The 17,661-nt window shown below is 40.1% G+C and overlaps 1 protein-coding gene across 1 annotated transcript in view; it reads right to left on the reverse strand.

The window, feature by feature from the left end:
• tbx4 (T-box transcription factor 4) overlaps window positions 1-17,661 on the reverse strand; it is a 37,861-nt gene that overhangs the window by 7,798 nt on the left and 12,402 nt on the right. Inside the window, exons 4-5 of the mRNA XM_022675350.2 lie at window positions 8,070-8,189; window positions 5,904-6,051 (exon numbers count right to left, since the gene is read on the reverse strand). Of these exons, the coding sequence (XP_022531071.2) occupies window positions 5,904-6,051; window positions 8,070-8,189 (268 nt within the window). The remainder of the gene's footprint in view (window positions 1-5,903; window positions 6,052-8,069; window positions 8,190-17,661) is intronic.

Consider the following 17,661-nt stretch of genomic DNA (forward strand, 5'->3'; position numbering starts at 1 on the left):
TTATTTGGAGCGTTTTCTCCTTCTGTTTGGTTTGTTTTCACACAGGTATAAACCTAAATGTGTACAAATAAACTATGCAAGCACATCGTCTCCTCTGATTGGTCAGAGCTGTCTGGTACGGGAGTAAGAAGGTAAATATAGGGAGAAGATCCTGTGTTGCAGTGTGTATATCTGTATATCTGCGCAGTGTGAAGCTGCTTTAATACAGAATGTTGAAAATGTACCACTGTACTTTTAATGGATGAGTTAGCAGCTCATATGTGGAGCATCTTTTGCTGGAGTGGAGAGTAAACAGCTGCTCTGAAGTTCATGCTCAGATTCAGGAGGTGAAAAAAAGCTGCACAGCTGCACCAAGAGATGTGAGAGAAGCACGTAGCGCTAATGCTAATGCGTAAAAGCAAAAAGACGCAAATTCTGCATGATTTGACCGTTCACATTAATGTCACTTACATTTGTGAATGTGAGCCATCAAGATAGACAAATCTGATCTGAGCAAAAAATCAGATTTGAGCAACGTAGCCTGTAATGTGAACGTAGCCAAACTCAAATCTGGTTTGAAAAAATCAGATTTGGCACGTTCACACAGCCATAAAAAAAAAATAGATCTAAGAAACTAGCCTAATAGATTCATCGTTTGTCAATGTAGACACATACGTATGACTGGCGTTTTGAGATAAAGCTGTTTGATATAAAGTGAATACAGCTGCAGAACTGTGTGCTGTACTGAGTAAATGTATTGATTAAACCAGCGATGGTCAGGTCTGTCTCATTGGTTATATATAGATGATTTTTTTTAAAGAGAAAATATACCATGTGGTTTTGTACAGAGATTAACAGCACTGCAGTGGAACTTTCCTGTCTGTCTATAGAGGTCATGTAAATAGCAGATGGTGGAGGGATCAGCTGTTCTATGTGTGTGATACGATTTTAACACTAATATGCTTCTTTAAAGACAATTAATCATGCAACACTGAATACTATAGACCTTGACCTTCTGTACACTGCATATCATCTCTGTCCAATGAAAAACAAGTATCTCCAAAACAGCAGAGAAAAAAAAACCCTCTAAGCTAAACTTTCAATGGAAATTAATGTAAAAAGAGTTTATTTCAGGTCATTCTGAAATATTTCTATTGGTCCATTCATCAAGAAACTTTGACACAGTGTAAGAGACCATTTATCTGTTTAAATTATGTAGTAAACTAAAAATCCACAAAGATGGAGATACTAGTTTTACTGCACTGTCATTTTACTGTTATTGCACTAATATTGCAGTGTTATTGCAGTGTTATTACACTGTTATTGCACTGATATTGCAGTGTTATTGCAGTGTAATTACACTGTTATTGCACTAATATTGCAGTGTTATTGCACTGTTATTAAACTGTTATTGCAGTGTTATTACACTGTTATTGCACTGTTATTACACTGTTATTGCACTATTTTCACTGTGTAATCTCTCAAATGTAGAAAAACATATTCTACTATTGGCACAGAGCTTGAGGCTATGAGGATATGAGAGTTACCCTGAGTTACCTTGGTCATGACTGTAAAAGGTGCGCTGTGATTGGTGGAAGCGCTGGCGTCTGTGTTTAAGGCCACTTTGTTTGTAGCAGGGCCCTGCTGTGGGTCCAGTGTGTGTGGCTGTGGGTTAGAGTGTGTACTGTGCACTAGTGCTGTAGTGCTCAGTCAGAAAGAGAAGCTCTGGGCTAGCCGTGGTCTCCCTTCTGGTGTGAGTGTGTATGGTGCAGTAGTGCAGTAGTGCAGTAGTGCTCTCTCTGTGGTGTCTCTGCTGGTGTGGGTTTGACTGTGTATGGTGCAGTAGTGCAGTAGTGCTCTCTCTCTGGTCTCCCTGCTGGTGTGAGTGTGTGTGGTGCAGTAGTGCAGTAGTGCAGTAGTGCTCTGTCTGTGGTGTCTCTGCTGGTGTGAGTGTGTATTGTGCAGTAATGCAGTAGTGCGGCAGTGCAGCAGTGCTCTCTCTGTGGTGTCCCTGCTGGTGTGAGTGTGTATTGTGCAGTAATGCAGTAGTGCGGCAGTGCAGCAGTGCTCGCTCTGTGGTGTCCCTGCTGGTGTGAGTGTGAGTGTGTATGGTGCAGTAGTGCAGCAGTGCTCGCTCTGTGGTGTCCCTGCTGGTGTGGGTGTGAGTGTGTATGGTGCAGTAGTGCAGCAGTGCTCTCTCTGTGGTGTCCCTGCTGGTGTGAGTGTGAGTGTGTATGGTGCAGTAGTGCAGCAGTGCTCGCTCTGTGGTGTCCCTGCTGGTGTGGGTGTGAGTGTGTATGGTGCAGTAGTGCAGCAGTGCTCGCTCTGTGGTGTCCCTGCTGGTGTGAGTGTGAGTGTGTATGGTGCAGTAGTGCAGCAGTGCTCGCTCTGTGGTGTCCCTGCTGGTGTGAGTGTGAGTGTGTATGGTGCAGTAGTGCAGCAGTGCTCGCTCTGTGGTGTCCCTGCTGGTGTGAGTGTGAGTGTGTATGGTGCAGTAGTGCAGCAGTGCTCGCTCTGTGGTGTCCCTGCTGGTGTGAGTGTGAGTGTGAGTGTGTATGGTGCAGTAGTGCAGCAGTGCTCTCTCTGTGGTGTCCCTGCTGGTGTGAGTGTGAGTGTGTATGGTGCAGTAGTGCAGTAGTGCTCTCTCTGTGGTGTCCCTGCTGGTGTGAGTGTGTATTGTGCAGTAATGCAGTAGTGCGGCAGTGCAGCAGTGCTCGCTCTGTGGTGTCCCTGCTGGTGTGAGTGTGAGTGTGTATGGTGCAGTAGTGCAGCAGTGCTCGCTCTGTGGTGTCCCTGCTGGTGTGGGTGTGAGTGTGTATGGTGCAGTAGTGCAGCAGTGCTCTCTCTGTGGTGTCCCTGCTGGTGTGAGTGTGAGTGTGTATGGTGCAGTAGTGCAGCAGTGCTCGCTCTGTGGTGTCCCTGCTGGTGTGAGTGTGAGTGTGTATGGTGCAGTAGTGCAGCAGTGCTCGCTCTGTGGTGTCCCTGCTGGTGTGAGTGTGAGTGTGTATGGTGCAGTAGTGCAGCAGTGCTCGCTCTGTGGTGTCCCTGCTGGTGTGAGTGTGAGTGTGTATGGTGCAGTAGTGCAGCAGTGCTCGCTCTGTGGTGTCCCTGCTGGTGTGAGTGTGAGTGTGAGTGTGTATGGTGCAGTAGTGCAGCAGTGCTCTCTCTGTGGTGTCCCTGCTGGTGTGAGTGTGAGTGTGTATGGTGCAGTAGTGCAGCAGTGCTCGCTCTGTGGTGTCCCTGCTGGTGTGAGTGTGAGTGTGTATGGTGCAGTAGTGCAGCAGTGCTCGCTCTGTGGTGTCCCTGCTGGTGTGGGTGTGAGTGTGTATTGTGCAGTAATGCAGTAGTGCGGCAGTGCAGCAGTGCTCTCTCTGTGGTGTCCCTGCTGGTGTGAGTGTGTATTGTGCAGTAATGCAGTAGTGCGGCAGTGCAGCAGTGCTCGCTCTGTGGTGTCCCTGCTGGTGTGGGTGTGAGTGTGTATGGTGCAGTAGTGCAGCAGTGCTCTCTCTGTGGTGTCCCTGCTGGTGTGGGTGTGAGTGTGTATGGTGCAGTAGTGCAGCAGTGCTCTCTCTGTGGTGTCCCTGCTGGTGTGAGTGTGTATGGTGCAGTAGTGCAGCAGTGCTCTCTCTGTGGTGTCCCTGCTGGTGTGAGTGTGTATGGTGCAGTAGTGCAGTAGTGCACTGCAGTAGTGCAGTAGTAGCACTGCTCTTGCTCTGTGGTCTCCCTGCTGGTGTGGGTTTGAGTGTGTATGGTGCAGTAGTGCAGTAGTGCTCTCTGTGTGGTGTCCCTGCTGGTGTGAGTGTGTATGGTGCAGTAGTGCAGTAGTGCTCTGTCTGTGGTGTCTCTGCTGGTGTGAGTGTGTATTGTGCAGTAATGCAGTAGTGCGGCAGTGCAGTAGTGCTCTCTGTGTGGTGTCTCTGCTGGTGTGGGTTTGAGTGTGTATTGTGCAGTAGTGCAGTAGTGCAGCAGTGCTCGCTCTGTGGTGTCCCTGCTGGTGTGGGTGTGTATTGTGCACTAGTGCAGTAGTGCAGTAGTGCAGTAGTGCTCTCTCTGTGGTCTCCCTGCTGGTGTGAGTGTGTATGGTGCAGTAGTGCAGCAGTGCTCGCTCTGTGGTGTCCCTGCTGGTGTGGGTGTGTATTGTGCACTAGTGCAGTAGTGCAGTAGTGTATTGTGCAGTAGTGCAGTAGTGCTCTCTCTGTGGTGTCACTGCTGGTGCGGAGCGTCAGTGGAGCTTAGCAGTCTCTCACTGGCCTCATTACTGGGGCTCGTCAGGTCGGCGGCGCCGGAGCGGTTCTGACAGGTCGACCCTGTGCGGATCCGGCAGGTTATGAACCTAATGAGCTCGGCCGTGACGCGATGACTTCGGACAAGCTATCCCACAATCCTTCTGGGCAGCGCTGCCACGGTCAGACTCCTCACCTCTGCTCTCTCTCTCTGTGGAGATGACCCATGTATTCCACATTTACATACAGAGCACTCGTGCAGCAATGCTCACGCTTCAGCTCACGCTTCAGCTCACGCTTCTTCACTGGGTCTTAGAGAAATTCTTTAAAAGCCTCGTTAAAAATCTAAGAATTTAATCTTATTATTTAATTTCATCTTTAACCCGTTAAACCCAGTCCTGTTTTAGGCTTCAATTTTATCTAGTAGACCTAGTCTTCAGCGCCCATGATGAATTATTTTAGTTCCTACTGTTAATCACAAAAGAGCTTCCAATTTAAAGGATCAATTGGTTCGGTCCAATTTGCAGAGTAAGCAGGTGCATTTTACTTCTATCTTTCTATCTATCTGTATGTCTTATTTTATATTATATTTTATTTTATTAATCTTCTTGTAAATATTATTCTCTGCACATGTACACCTGTACTCTGTGACGTGACAATAAAAATCTTCAATCTTGAATCTTTAAACATTTTGGAAATATTTAAATGTTTAATTTTTAAGCTCACAGTGGGTTTATTTAGAACACTACATTGTTGGTCAGTGTCTGTCCTGTATTTGAAAAAGCACACTTACTGTGCACTGTTAAAAAGCAATATGCAGAAACTTTGTTTATATGATTTATTTAGACTGAATTGCACGACTAACTCTACCAATATTTGTTTTTCATTAATTATTTTTTCCTGATCAGAGCGTTTTAGTCTGTAGCCAAATTCCTGATTACATCATACATATTACATTATGTTCAAAAAGTTTATATCAAACCCAAGAGAAAGAGTCAGAAGTGTAATTCTTTAACACAGAAGATCCCGAGTGATAAACACTGAACATCCTGAGAGCATCACAGGACAGTGAGTAAATGTGTGATTATATTTACAGAATGTAGGCGTGCTGGGTTAGTGTTTAAAATAAAACTAGCTCAAGAGAGGATGATGGCGCGAGAAAGAGAAAGAGAGAGAGGAAGAGAGAGAGAGGATGACGGCGCGAGTGAAAGAAAGAGAGAGAGGAAGATGGCGTGAGTAAGAGAAAGAGAGAGAGAGAGAGAGGACGATGGCGCGAGTGAGAGAGAGGAAGACGGCGCGAGTGAGAGAAAAAGAGAAAGTGAGAAGAAGACGACATGAGTAAGAGAGAGAAAGCGAGAGGAAGACGGTGCGAGTGAGAGAAGAGAGAGAGAGAGAGAGAGAGAGAGAGAGGACGACGGTGCGAGTGAGAGAAGAGAGAGAGAGAGAGAGAGGACGACGGCGCGAGTGAGAGAAGAGAGAGAGAGAGAGAGAAAGAGAGACAGTGCGAGTGCCTGAGAGATCATATGTTGATTTTACATTAAAATATCACAATGAATTAATTAATTAATTATTAATAATTAATTTTACTGATTCAATTCAGAATTTTGAATCAATGTTTAGAAATAAATCTGGGACCTCATGCTTTAAAATAACCATAAAATCATATTTAATCAGCTGTAAAATGCAGATACAGTAACATACGTGTCCAAAAGGGTCCAGGTGGTTGTTGGTGAGCTTCAGCTTCTGAAAGGAGACTAATTGTCTCATCCAGTGAGCTCCTGTAGCCGGAGAGTCGGGGTGAACGTAGAGACGCCCGGGCATGGCAGGCTCTGCTTTACCAGCCACCATCCTGAAGAAAATCACGAACTTAGAAACTTTAAAAGACAAAACTTCTAAATCTATAAGAACTGAGTCTTTCCCAGCAGTCAGACAGGATTAGTTTAAAGGCTCCTCTCACTGTAACGTCACAAATACACTACAAGATTCTGAGAGTTTTTACTGAACCGGGAAAATCTGCTTTTAGCTACAGAGCAGCAGTAAAACTCCAAAACTCTAAAATTCTAAAACTTTAAAACTCTAAAACTCTAAAATTCTAAAACTTTAAAACTCTAAAATTCTAAAACTTTAAAACTCTAAAACTCTAAATTTCTAAAACTTTAAAACTCTAAAATTCTAAAACTTTAAAACTCTAAAACTCTAAAACTCTAAAATTCTAAAACTCTTAAATTCTAAAACTCTAAAACTCTAAAACTCTGAAATTCTAAAACTCTAAAACTCTAAAACTCTGAAATTCTAAAACTCTAAAACTCAGCTCACTGGTGTCAATAAATCATTTTAAACTTTTAATATCTAACCACCATCAGACAGCCTGTACCTGTTTTACTTAATCATATTTATTCTTAACTTTTATTTTACTTTTGTTAGTTGTTTATTTGCTTTTTATTTCTTTCCTTATTTTATATTTTATGTTTTTAATAGTTTTATACTACTTCTATTTGTTGCTTTTTATTATTATTATTTTTTTTATTTAGTTAATTTATTTATTTGTATTTATATTTTTATTGTATTGTGTAAAAGTTCGTTTTAGCTTAATTTTAACTTTAATTTTTTCTTGTTGCATTAATCTCTTCTTTTTTATCTTAATTTCTTATCAACTAAACCAAGTTTTTTATTTCTAATTATATTTTTATCTTTTATTTATTGTTATTTTAAAATGATTCAATTTAGTTTGGTTAATTTAGTTTTTTTTGTCAATCCCTGTTTTTGTAAATGTTCGGCTACATAAAAAAAATGAGAGTTCTTCAACTCAATGTATTTCTAAGTCAAAATAAAGGTCGATTAATTGATTGATTAATTGATTGATTGATTGAAAGCTGTTATATAATAATAAAAGTTGTTTTTTTTTTAATGAAGGATGCAGCAGCATGGTTGCATTGTGTGTTTTATTCAGAACATCTGTTCATTCATGACGAACACGGAGCGTTCTTGCGCATGTCTTTGGCATTATAAGAGTAATTCTCTAAAACTCAGCCTGGCTGTTTTGAGCAGAACATCACTGTTAATTGCGCGTCTCTGACGTGTCGCTGAGGAAATCCAGAACCGAAGTTGGCAAACTCCTCTTATCCGGGCCCATCCTATCCTCTCACTGAAAAAACGCTCATAAAACGCTGGCTCTCCTGAGAAAACGTGTATTTTATTGAGTTTTTTCATGACGGGGTGGTGTTTTGGTATGGAATGCAGTGGAAGCAGCGCGGGGACGAGCGCGGGCGCTGGGTTTTTATAGGCTGAATGTGGCACTGCCCGCGGCGCCGGGTCACGCAGAGGACAGCGTGCATCACCCAGCTGTTTTTAGCCCATTGCTTCTGACAGGTCTCCTGCCTGTAACTTACAATAATTAACTGTGTGCTAATGACGCTCTGCAGCCGCGGCTAGCTGCTCATGCTTCAGCCCTATTAAAGTTCACTAATCAATGTTTTTCTAAAGGGTTCAGACAAACGGAGACTCAACCTAGACTTGTATTTTATTTAAATACTTTTAACGTTTTTATGAAGTATATTTTGAAGCATGTCGTACATTGCGATATTTAAATGGAAGTCAGTCCCAGCTGACATTTCAACACTGAATCACCACTACAGCAAAATCTGCACACTGTATTAACTAACTGTAACACTAGTGCTATAATAATCAGCAGGTTATAAATGTAGATAACTGATTACCATCACAGCAGCCCTGTAACAGTTCAAAAGCGGAAAATGCTCTGATACAGGGTTTTTAAAGTGTTGATTTAACACTGAATATTTTACAGTGTTTTACCTTTTTTTTTCATTGAACAGCTGTGAAATACATACATCAGGGTTCTTGACTTACCACTTATTGTCGCAGAACTTGTACCGATGATCATCAGCTGGAACAATGTCTATTAATAGGATATATTTGGTTTTTGGGTTCATCCCCGTGACTTTCACCTTATAGCTGGGAAACATCCGCCTAGAGTTAACAAAACAGCAGAAAATAGAGTGATAGTTATTTTCTTTTATAATATTTAGAGAGTTACAGACACAGAGTTACAGAATCATTTATTTACTACTTTTAGTTACATTTATAGTAGTGATAAAGTTGCCAAAATGTTTCCTGAGAACATTTCTAGGTACCCAAGAAAACAGAGTTCCATTTTTCTATTTTCTATTTTTTCTCCCATTTTTCTCCTAATTTTAGCCAGGCCAATTGTTCCACCCATTATAGTCATGCTCCAACACCAGGAGGGTGAAGAAGATCAGCACACACCTCCAAAACATGTGAAGTCAGACTCCGCCTCTTTTTGAGCTGCTGCTGATGCTGTAGCATTACCAGTAGCATCACAGCACTAACACTCGGAGGAAAGCACAGCAACTTGGTTCTGATACATCAGCTCACAGACGCAGCCTTGTGCTGATCCACATCACCCTAGGAGTGATGAGGGTAAAGAGAGAGCGCCATCTACTGTACTGTACCCACCCAGAGAGAGCAAGAACAACTCTTTGTGCTCTCTCAGGACTCCGGCAGCTGATGGCAAGCTGCATGACCAGGATTCGAACCAGCAATCTCTCAGTCATAATGGAAGTGCTTTAGACTGCTGGACCACTTGGTGCCCGAGTTTTCCTTCGTGTTACTTACTGGTTGCAGATTGAACAGGATGGAGTCACATGATCACACATCTTACATTTTCTCAGAACCATGCAACCTATTAAATCGTTTACAAATTTCTACCTAGATATAAGTGTACACTACTGAAAATAATTAGAAAGTTGTTTATCCTATCTCTCTCATGACATTTTACACACAATCAGCAGTTTATACTTTTTATCTCAGGGGTGTCTGTGAAAAATATCTCACACTTCTACTCACTTCTACTTAGTGATAAAACTCCTGCATCCGGACTGCTATTAATAAAAACAGGAGGATCTGTGAGTTTTTAGGCTTTCTGGGTTACTTGACATCGCAGCGATATAGCTCCTCCATGTCCACTTGCTGTTTTTTTTTTTTAACGTGGATCTCCGTGGAAACCGTGGTGAGCCCAAAGTGTACAGTAAGTACGGTGCACAGCAGTGGACAAATATCTATTTTATTAAACGCGAGGAGACGAAACTCAGAGATGTGCGTCTGTACGTGACTAAAATTAGCACGGAGTACATTAAAAAAAAGTGAAAGATGCTTCTTGGAAAAAACAAACTTAAGGTACTGTTCTCTAAAAGTTTAATGCATTTTAATTTAAAATACTTTAAAAAGTGCAATCCATCAAGATTGTCTAAACACATGTAACTGTGTAAGTGTAAAATACTTTCAACCTGTGCTCTTAACTATGTCTCTATTGCTGTGTTCAAGCTACAGTAATGAATTTAAATATATTATAAATTAATTGGGGTTAATTGCATTAGTAATTAGTAAATATTCTGACCATATCATAACTAGTACTTGATATATACTTTATAAAAACACTTATGAGGAAGTTGCAGAGGAAGCACTTCAGGCTAAAATTTTATCACATTTACTAAATGTTTATTCTTTAATAATACAAGTTTGGATGTGTATTCTCTTTAGGGGTGAACTGACCTAATTTCTTAGTCCTGAAGCTTAATTCTTCTATGTTTTAGACTCAGACATTTAGTTTTTTTTAAAGACAAATGCCTTTCAGAGAGTTCAGAGGAAAACAGTAGATAATTCAGCCTGTAATTTTCTCAGAGGACGCCTTAGAAAAAACACATAGATGATCGTTCTGGACGGGAATAAAATTACAGAGGATAAAAACCCCCATAAAAGAGAGAAAATTACCCCAGAAAACCCCCTGAGAAACTAATCCCATCCAGATAGGGCTTTAGACAGTACATGCCTGTGTTTCTGCGGTACCACTTTAAAAGACTACCTTTATAAAGAGTTTATAAATGCTTTACAATTCGTTTTTTTTATTGGTTACTAATTAGGTTGTAAAAAACACATATGTTATAAATCAGTTATAACACGTATGTAGAAAGGGCAACAATATAGAGAACTGTGTAATATAGTTAACTATTTGGCAAACAACAGGTCATTGTTGCCCTTTTATGTATGTGTTATAACTGATTATTAATGATTTATAAGGAATTTACAACACATATAGACAGACAGACAGACAGACAGACAGACAGACAGACAGACAGACAGACAGATAGATAGATAGATAGATAGATAGATACTTTATTGATCCCGGAGGTAGTATAATAAGAGAGCAAAGTACTAAATATAAGACTCTAGACTATAAAATTCTAAAAAAGATTTAAAAATATATACATAAATATATAAATACAAAAACTATACAAAGTGTGGAAGTAATCAGTCGTAGATATAAGGTACCTAATTAGTAACCATTAATAGACTAATTGTGAACCATTTATAAACCCTTTATAAAGGTAGTCTTATGTTAAAGTGGTACTGTTTCTGCCCTGACATCACTGAACTTGTGCAGATAAGTACAGTAGGTGTTAATGCGCTTTTACTGATGTTATTTGTGTTTAATCTCATTTAAATAGGTTTATCTCAGCTATTCTGTTCGTGTAGTTTGTAGACGTGCCTGTTAAGCTTCTTTGGAACAGATTTGTTCTCTAATGAACAGCTCTAATGATAATCAGTCTTAGGCTGAGGTGTCTCTCTCTCTGTGTGACGGCTGAGGGCTGGATGAGGCTGACGTGAGACATACGTGAGTTCCTCTGAACGGTTTAAGTGAGACAGACGCGTAAGAGCATCAGCGGAAGTGTTTGTTACGGGAGGATGAGCGTGGGATTAGTGAGCAGATAACAGCTCAACCTGTTTTTAGGACAGATTAGTGCTGTAAGCAACGCACAAGGTCACGTTAAATCCTGAAGTTACCTTACAGCCAGAGTTGCCAGGTTGGCGTTTTTCCCACCAAATTGGGCTTGTTTGCGTGTGAAAATTCATGGGTGGTGTGGTGCAATTTTTGGGCTACTTTTATAAATTACAGCAGCCGCAAAAATGTTATGTGGTGCCTTGAATGTTACGTCAACACTGTTAAGTCGACATTAATTTACTAGATAGATAGATAGATAGATAGATAGATAGATAGATAGATAGATAGATAGATAGATAGATAGATAGATAGATAGATAGATAGATAGATAGATAGATAGATAGATAGATAGATAGATAGATAGATAGATAGATAGATAGATAGATAGATAGTGAATATGTGAATACCCAATCATGAATAAAGTGTTCTTGAATGTAAGTGAGGTTGGGGAAGTGATAGTGTAAAAAATTAAGAATTTAGTGGTTGAATAATAATGTCCATGTGGTGTGACTGGGATAAACTCAGTCAGCAGCAGCATCCCGTCCCCGATGGGAGGAGTTAAAGAGTCTGATGGCTCTCGGAATGAAGGATCTTCTACTGGCAATTCATGCCAATAAAGCCATTTAAATTTAAATTTAATTCTGAATTTGAGAGAGAGAGAAAGAGAGAGAGAGAGAGAAAAAAGAAAGAATATACTTGATCACAAATCATCAAAACAAACTGAACTGCTTGAATTTTTGCACCAGGAGTAAAGCAGCATAAAGTTATCCAAAAGCAGTGTGTAAGACTGGTGGAGGAGAACATGATGCCAAGATGCATGAAATTAAAACTGTGATTAAAAAACAACCAGGATTATTCCACCAAATATTGATTATTTCTGAACTCTTAAAACTTTATGAATATGAACTTGTTTTCTTTGCATTATTTGAGGTCTGAAAGCTCTGCATAAATGTAGACAGTTGATGTAAGAAATCCTCAGAGCTAAGATAAACAATGGTGTTTAAATTAACAGCATTTAGTAACCAGCATTAGTAGAATTAGGCATTATATTTCAGAGAGAAAAGAGAGAACAGAAAGACTATTAAAAGTTTTTGACTTTGATATTACACTTATTATTGTTATAAAAGAACTAATAAAACACTAGTTACAATATTAATAATAACTTTAAGACAAATAGCTGATAATAAATAAGTCGTTTTTGTGCCAGATATTGTGTTTTATATTTTATTTAGGCTAGTTTCTGAAGCTTCTGAAAGGTGGGTTTTAGACTCACTTTGGATGGATATATTATTATTTTTGTGGGACCTGGCAACCCTGCTTACAGTGCGCTGGCATACCTGTACAAGCCCACGTTACACACGTTCCCAAACATGGAGTAGAAATCCGTACCTGGGACTAATTTTCTTTTGGGCAAAGACATTTTTAGGGATTTTGTTTTTTTTTTTGGGGGGATTGACTGATTTCGAAAGAGCATTTCTCTGAAATGTGGGAACAACATTTTTTTGCTCCCATACAAGAAAAGCCCAGATGACAGACAGAATATGCTAATAAAGCAGACATGCTCATAAAACACATCCGTGGAGCTACCTTCCCTGACCTCGTGCTGGAAAGAAAGAAGAAAGAAAGCCTCTCTTTTTCATCCCGTCTGCGTCAAACTGAGACGCAGGAGAAGCCGGTGCCCGTATAAACCCTAAGTGCTTTTTAATGGCGGCTCAGAGCGGACAGCAGTTTATACAGCCGGCTCTCCACCGGCCTCCAGAAGTTCCAGCGTGGAGCATCTCTTTATCTGGGGCTTCCTTTCACAACAAGTTCAACCAGCAGTCATTCATTTATAACTGTCTCCATATTCTAAATAAATGGCGGCAGAAGCGCAGGCCCTGCGCCGCAGCACTCAGCTCCGATTGGAGGAGTAAAGCTTCAAAGAGCCGTGACTGAAGAGTGGCATGTGAAGGGCAGCCAGGATAACATTAGTTCTAATACCCGGCGGGGGGGTGGAGGGGGCGGGGGTACGTAGAGCCGGGATAGGGCGAGGTAAAGACCTGAAATCCAATCACTGATAGCGTATCAGGCTGGGTGTGGTTCTGTATACGAGACGTGCTTTAAGCCATAATCTCAAACTGACCAATCAAAAAACAACACACCTTTAGTGATGCTCAGATTTGTGTAGAGTAGCCTGAACCCATACTTAATAATATATAAATATATATATATATATAAAAATTAAGAGATCACTTCAGTTTCTGAATCAGTTTCTATGATTTTGCTATTTATAGGTTTATGTTTGAGTAAAATGAACATTGTTGTTTTATTCTATAAACTACAGACAACATTTCTCCCAAATTACAAATAAAAGACCTCAAATAATGCAAAGAAAACAAGTTCATATTCATAAAGTTTTAAGAGTTCAGAAATCAATATTTGGTGGAATAATCCTGGTTGGTTTTTAATCACAGTTTTTTTTCATGCATCTTGGCATCATGTTCTCCTCCACCAGTCTTACACACTGCTTTTGGATAATTTTATGGTGCTTTACTCCTGGTGCAAAAATTCAAGCAGTTCAGTTTGGTTTGATGGCTTGTGATCATCCATTATATTGCAGAGGTTTTCAATTTGGTAAAATCAAATAAACTTTTTTTTGTTTCAGAGCCATATATTTCTATATCACACAGCAGTACAGATGCAACAACCAATATGACTAATTTAAATCAAGCTCCAAAAAGCCTGAGTACATTAAAACATTGAAAGATACTTCTTGGGGAAAAAAAACTCTAAATTACGATGAAAAGTTTAATTTAGTTTCAATTTAAAATACTCAAAAAAGTGCAATCCATCACAAAATTGTCTTTAAATACACATAACTGAGTAAAGGTTAAGATACTTTCCACCTCTGATAAACCCCCTGCTTAATACTGTGCTCTTTACTGTGTCTCTATTACTGTGTTCAAGCAATTCATTTTAATTAATTATTAATTAACTGTAATTAACAGAATTATGCAAAAAATAAATTGTGTACATGGAGCCATTCCAGAAATTCCCTTAAAAATCTTTGGGGCTCGATTAGATTAACTTGAGCTGGTCATTTGTTGTAGAATCTGTTTTTATATTTCTTTAGTAGCATTAAATCTTTTTGTTTTTATGTAAGTCATGTTTTTATAAACATGGTTACATCTTGATATATCCAGTACATCAAATGCTGATTATCCTTTTACAACATAAAAAAATGTGTTTACAAGATTTCTTCCACTTATTCTCTATAATATATAAGAAATGTTCTACTTATGCACACTGAGCATGTTGAGAGTTACATCCAATGCAAACCAAAAAAACAACAAAATGAATGTGTAAAGTATTGATATCATAATATTTAGTAAGTAAAAATAAATAAAATAAAGTTTCATTTATTGGTTTAGTATTTATTCAGTTTATATATATATATTTATTTTATTTTATTTTTTGCAAAATAGTGGGTATAATGGGCTTTCTTCGACACATATTCTCCATAGTACATAAGAAATGTTTTGCTTGTGTACACTGAGCAGAGGAACATCCACATTAAACAATAAAACAATAAAAACAACAAAATGAATGTGTAAAGTACTGATATCATATTTAGTAAGTAATATTCACTTTATAAAAACATTTTAGTATCCCTTTAGGTCAGGGCTCGACTAACCTAATGTATTGGTACTGGTACCGCAGCATCCGGTCCAGCACGACCAGATTCTGCAACAGCTTCTACCCCCAAGCCATCAGACTCCTCAACTGCAGAGACTGAACTGATGGTTTTTCTGTACATGCACACACACTCTTACCCCACTTACCCCAGAAAATGGAAAGCACTAAAAACCCTACTACCTCACTGGACTCTATTGCACACTGTGTAATAGAGGTAATTACTACCTCACTGGTCTTTTCTGCACACTTTTTGCACACTGCATAATTTGCACACTGTCTTGTTATTTATTATTCTTTGTCTGTATGGTGTTGTATTGTCTGTCTGCACTTTTGTACTGTTGCACTATTGTTCTGTCTACACTGTGTTTATGTGCACCATGGTCCTTGGAGGAACGTTGTTTCGTTTCACTGTGTACTCTGTATATAGCTGAAATGACAATAAAAAACACTTTGACACTTTGACACTTTGGTTTAGTATTTGTTCTGAGTGTTTTTTTATATTTTTACATGTTAACTGCCATATAAAATGTAAATTAACTTAAACGCAGTGAGCAGAGTAAATGTGCAGCATGTTGACAGCAAATACATCACTGTGCTGCAGTTCTGCACTCGTCACATTTACACTCCCGTTAGAAACAGTGCTGAGCGATGGATCACGTGGCGTATCTAACACAGCTTTCACAGGCTCAGTCTCTGTGACGCTGCTGTGCTGCTAAATGAAGTCACGCATTAGAGCTGCAGAGCTGCTCTCTCTCTCTCTCTGTCTCTCTCTCTCTCTGTCTCTCTCTCTCTGTCTTTCTCTCTCTCTCTCTGTCTCTCTCTCTCTCTCTCTCTCTCTCTCTCTCTGTCTCTCTCTCTCTGTCTTTCTCTCTCTCTCTGTCTTTCTCTCTCTGTCTTTCTCTCTCTCTCTGTCTTTCTCTCTCTCTCTGTCTTTCTCTCTCTCTCTGTCTCTCTCTCTCTCTCTCTGTCTTTCTCTCTCTTTCTCTCTCTCTCTCTTTCTGCTGCTCTGTAATTTAATACAGATAGAGCTGCTCTTACTCTCAGGACTCTGAGTTTGTAAATAATGTAGAATCAGAGTGTTAGTGTAAGACAAGATAAGATAAGATAAGCCTTTATTAACCCCACAATGGGGAAATTTGCGATGTAGTAACAGCACAGAGGAAAGGACAGAGAAACAGGTCAGGAAAATATAAATTAAATATATTACAGCTATACTAAGTAAGTATGTAAGTTTTGCATGTAGTAAAATTCACTCTGTTCTCATTTCCCATTATATATCTACTAGAGACAGATTATATCTATACAGTATCATTTATTTTACTTTAATCCTGGATATATGGAGATATTTGGAGTGCATTATTATTATTATTATTATCATGATATTCTGGATCATTGACTTCTGTTACAAATCTGATAAAATTCTTGTATTTTTTTAACATCCCCTATCATATCATATCGAATGCAATAATAAAACTTAATTTTAATTTGTTGCAGTAGTGTATTCTTGAAATATATATTTTTTAAACTCAATGTTTTGTCATATCGCCAATAGTATCGTTATGGCAAAAATACCTTGAAATATCGTGATAATATTTTAGGGCTATATCGCCCACCCGTAGTGTAGAGTGTGGGTGGGTATATGTGTGTGTGAATGTACTCAAGAGTGCCAGCTGTTTCTCTTACTGCTCTCTCTCTCTCTATCTCTCTGTTATTCTCTCTCTCTCTCTCTCTCTCTCTCTGTTATTCTCTCTTCTCTCTCTGTTATTCTCTCTCTCTCTCTCTCTCTCTCTCTGTTATTCTCTCTCTCTCTCAGTGATCTATCCTGTGCGGCAGCAGCTCTGAGATCAAACGCAGTGGGATGATGGAGGGGGTGGGGGGCCGCAGGGGCCGCAGGGGCCTGGGAGACGCCGCCGGTCCCCTCATCACTGCCGCCGGCGCTCTCGCTGACGGGTGTGTACACAGCGGCAGCTACAGTGCCGGCTGGCTGCTCTCACTCTCAGCCGGCACCACGCTCACCACTCTCACAATAACACGCCACTCATACCCAGCCTGAGGAGTTCCTCCAGAGTTCAGCTCAGCAGAACACCCAGCCTGAGTCTGAGACTAAAACTGAGACTGAAACTGAGTCTGATACTGAGTCTGAGTCTGAGACTGAGTCTGAGTCTGAGACTGAGACTGAGTATGATACTGAGTCTGAGACTGAGACTGAGTATGATACTGAGTCTGAGACTGAGTCTGAAACTGAGTCTGAAACTGAGTCTGAGTCTGATACTGAGTCTGAGTCTGAGACAGAGTCTGAGTCTGAGTCTTAAACTGAGTCTGAGGCTGAGACTGAAACTGAGTCTGAGACTGAGACTGAGTCTGAGACAGAGTCTGAGTCTGAGACTTAAACTGAGTCTGAGGCTGAGACTGAAACTGAGTCTGAGACTGAGACTGAGTCTGAAACTGAGACTGAGACTGAAACTAAGACTGAGTCTGAGACTGAGTCTGAGACTAAAACTGAGACTGAGTCTGAGACTGAGTCTGAAACTGATACTGAATCTGAATCTGAATGAGACTGAGTCTGAGTCTGAAACTGAGACTGAGTCTGAGACTGAGTCTGAAACTGAGACTGAATCTGAATCTGAATGAGACTGAGTCTGAGTCTGAAACTGAGACTGAGTCTGAGACTGAGACTGAGTCTGAGTCTGAGTCTGAGGCTGAGACTGAAACTGAGTCTGAGTCTGAGACTGAGGCTGAGGCTGATACTGACTCTGAGTCTGAAACTGAGACTGAGTCTGAGTCTGAAACTGAGTCTGAGACTGAATCTGAGTCTAAAACTGAAACTGAGACTGAAACTGAGTCTCAGACTGAGCCTGAGTCTGAAACTGAGACTGAGTCTGAAACTGAGACTGAAACTGAGACTGAGTCTGAAACTGAGACTGAGTCTGAAACTGAATCTGAGTCTGAGTCTGAGACTGAATCTGA

Source organism: Astyanax mexicanus, chromosome 18 (assembly GCF_023375975.1).
Source record: "Astyanax mexicanus isolate ESR-SI-001 chromosome 18, AstMex3_surface, whole genome shotgun sequence".
In the NCBI taxonomy this organism is placed as follows: domain Eukaryota; kingdom Metazoa; phylum Chordata; class Actinopteri; order Characiformes; family Acestrorhamphidae; genus Astyanax; species Astyanax mexicanus.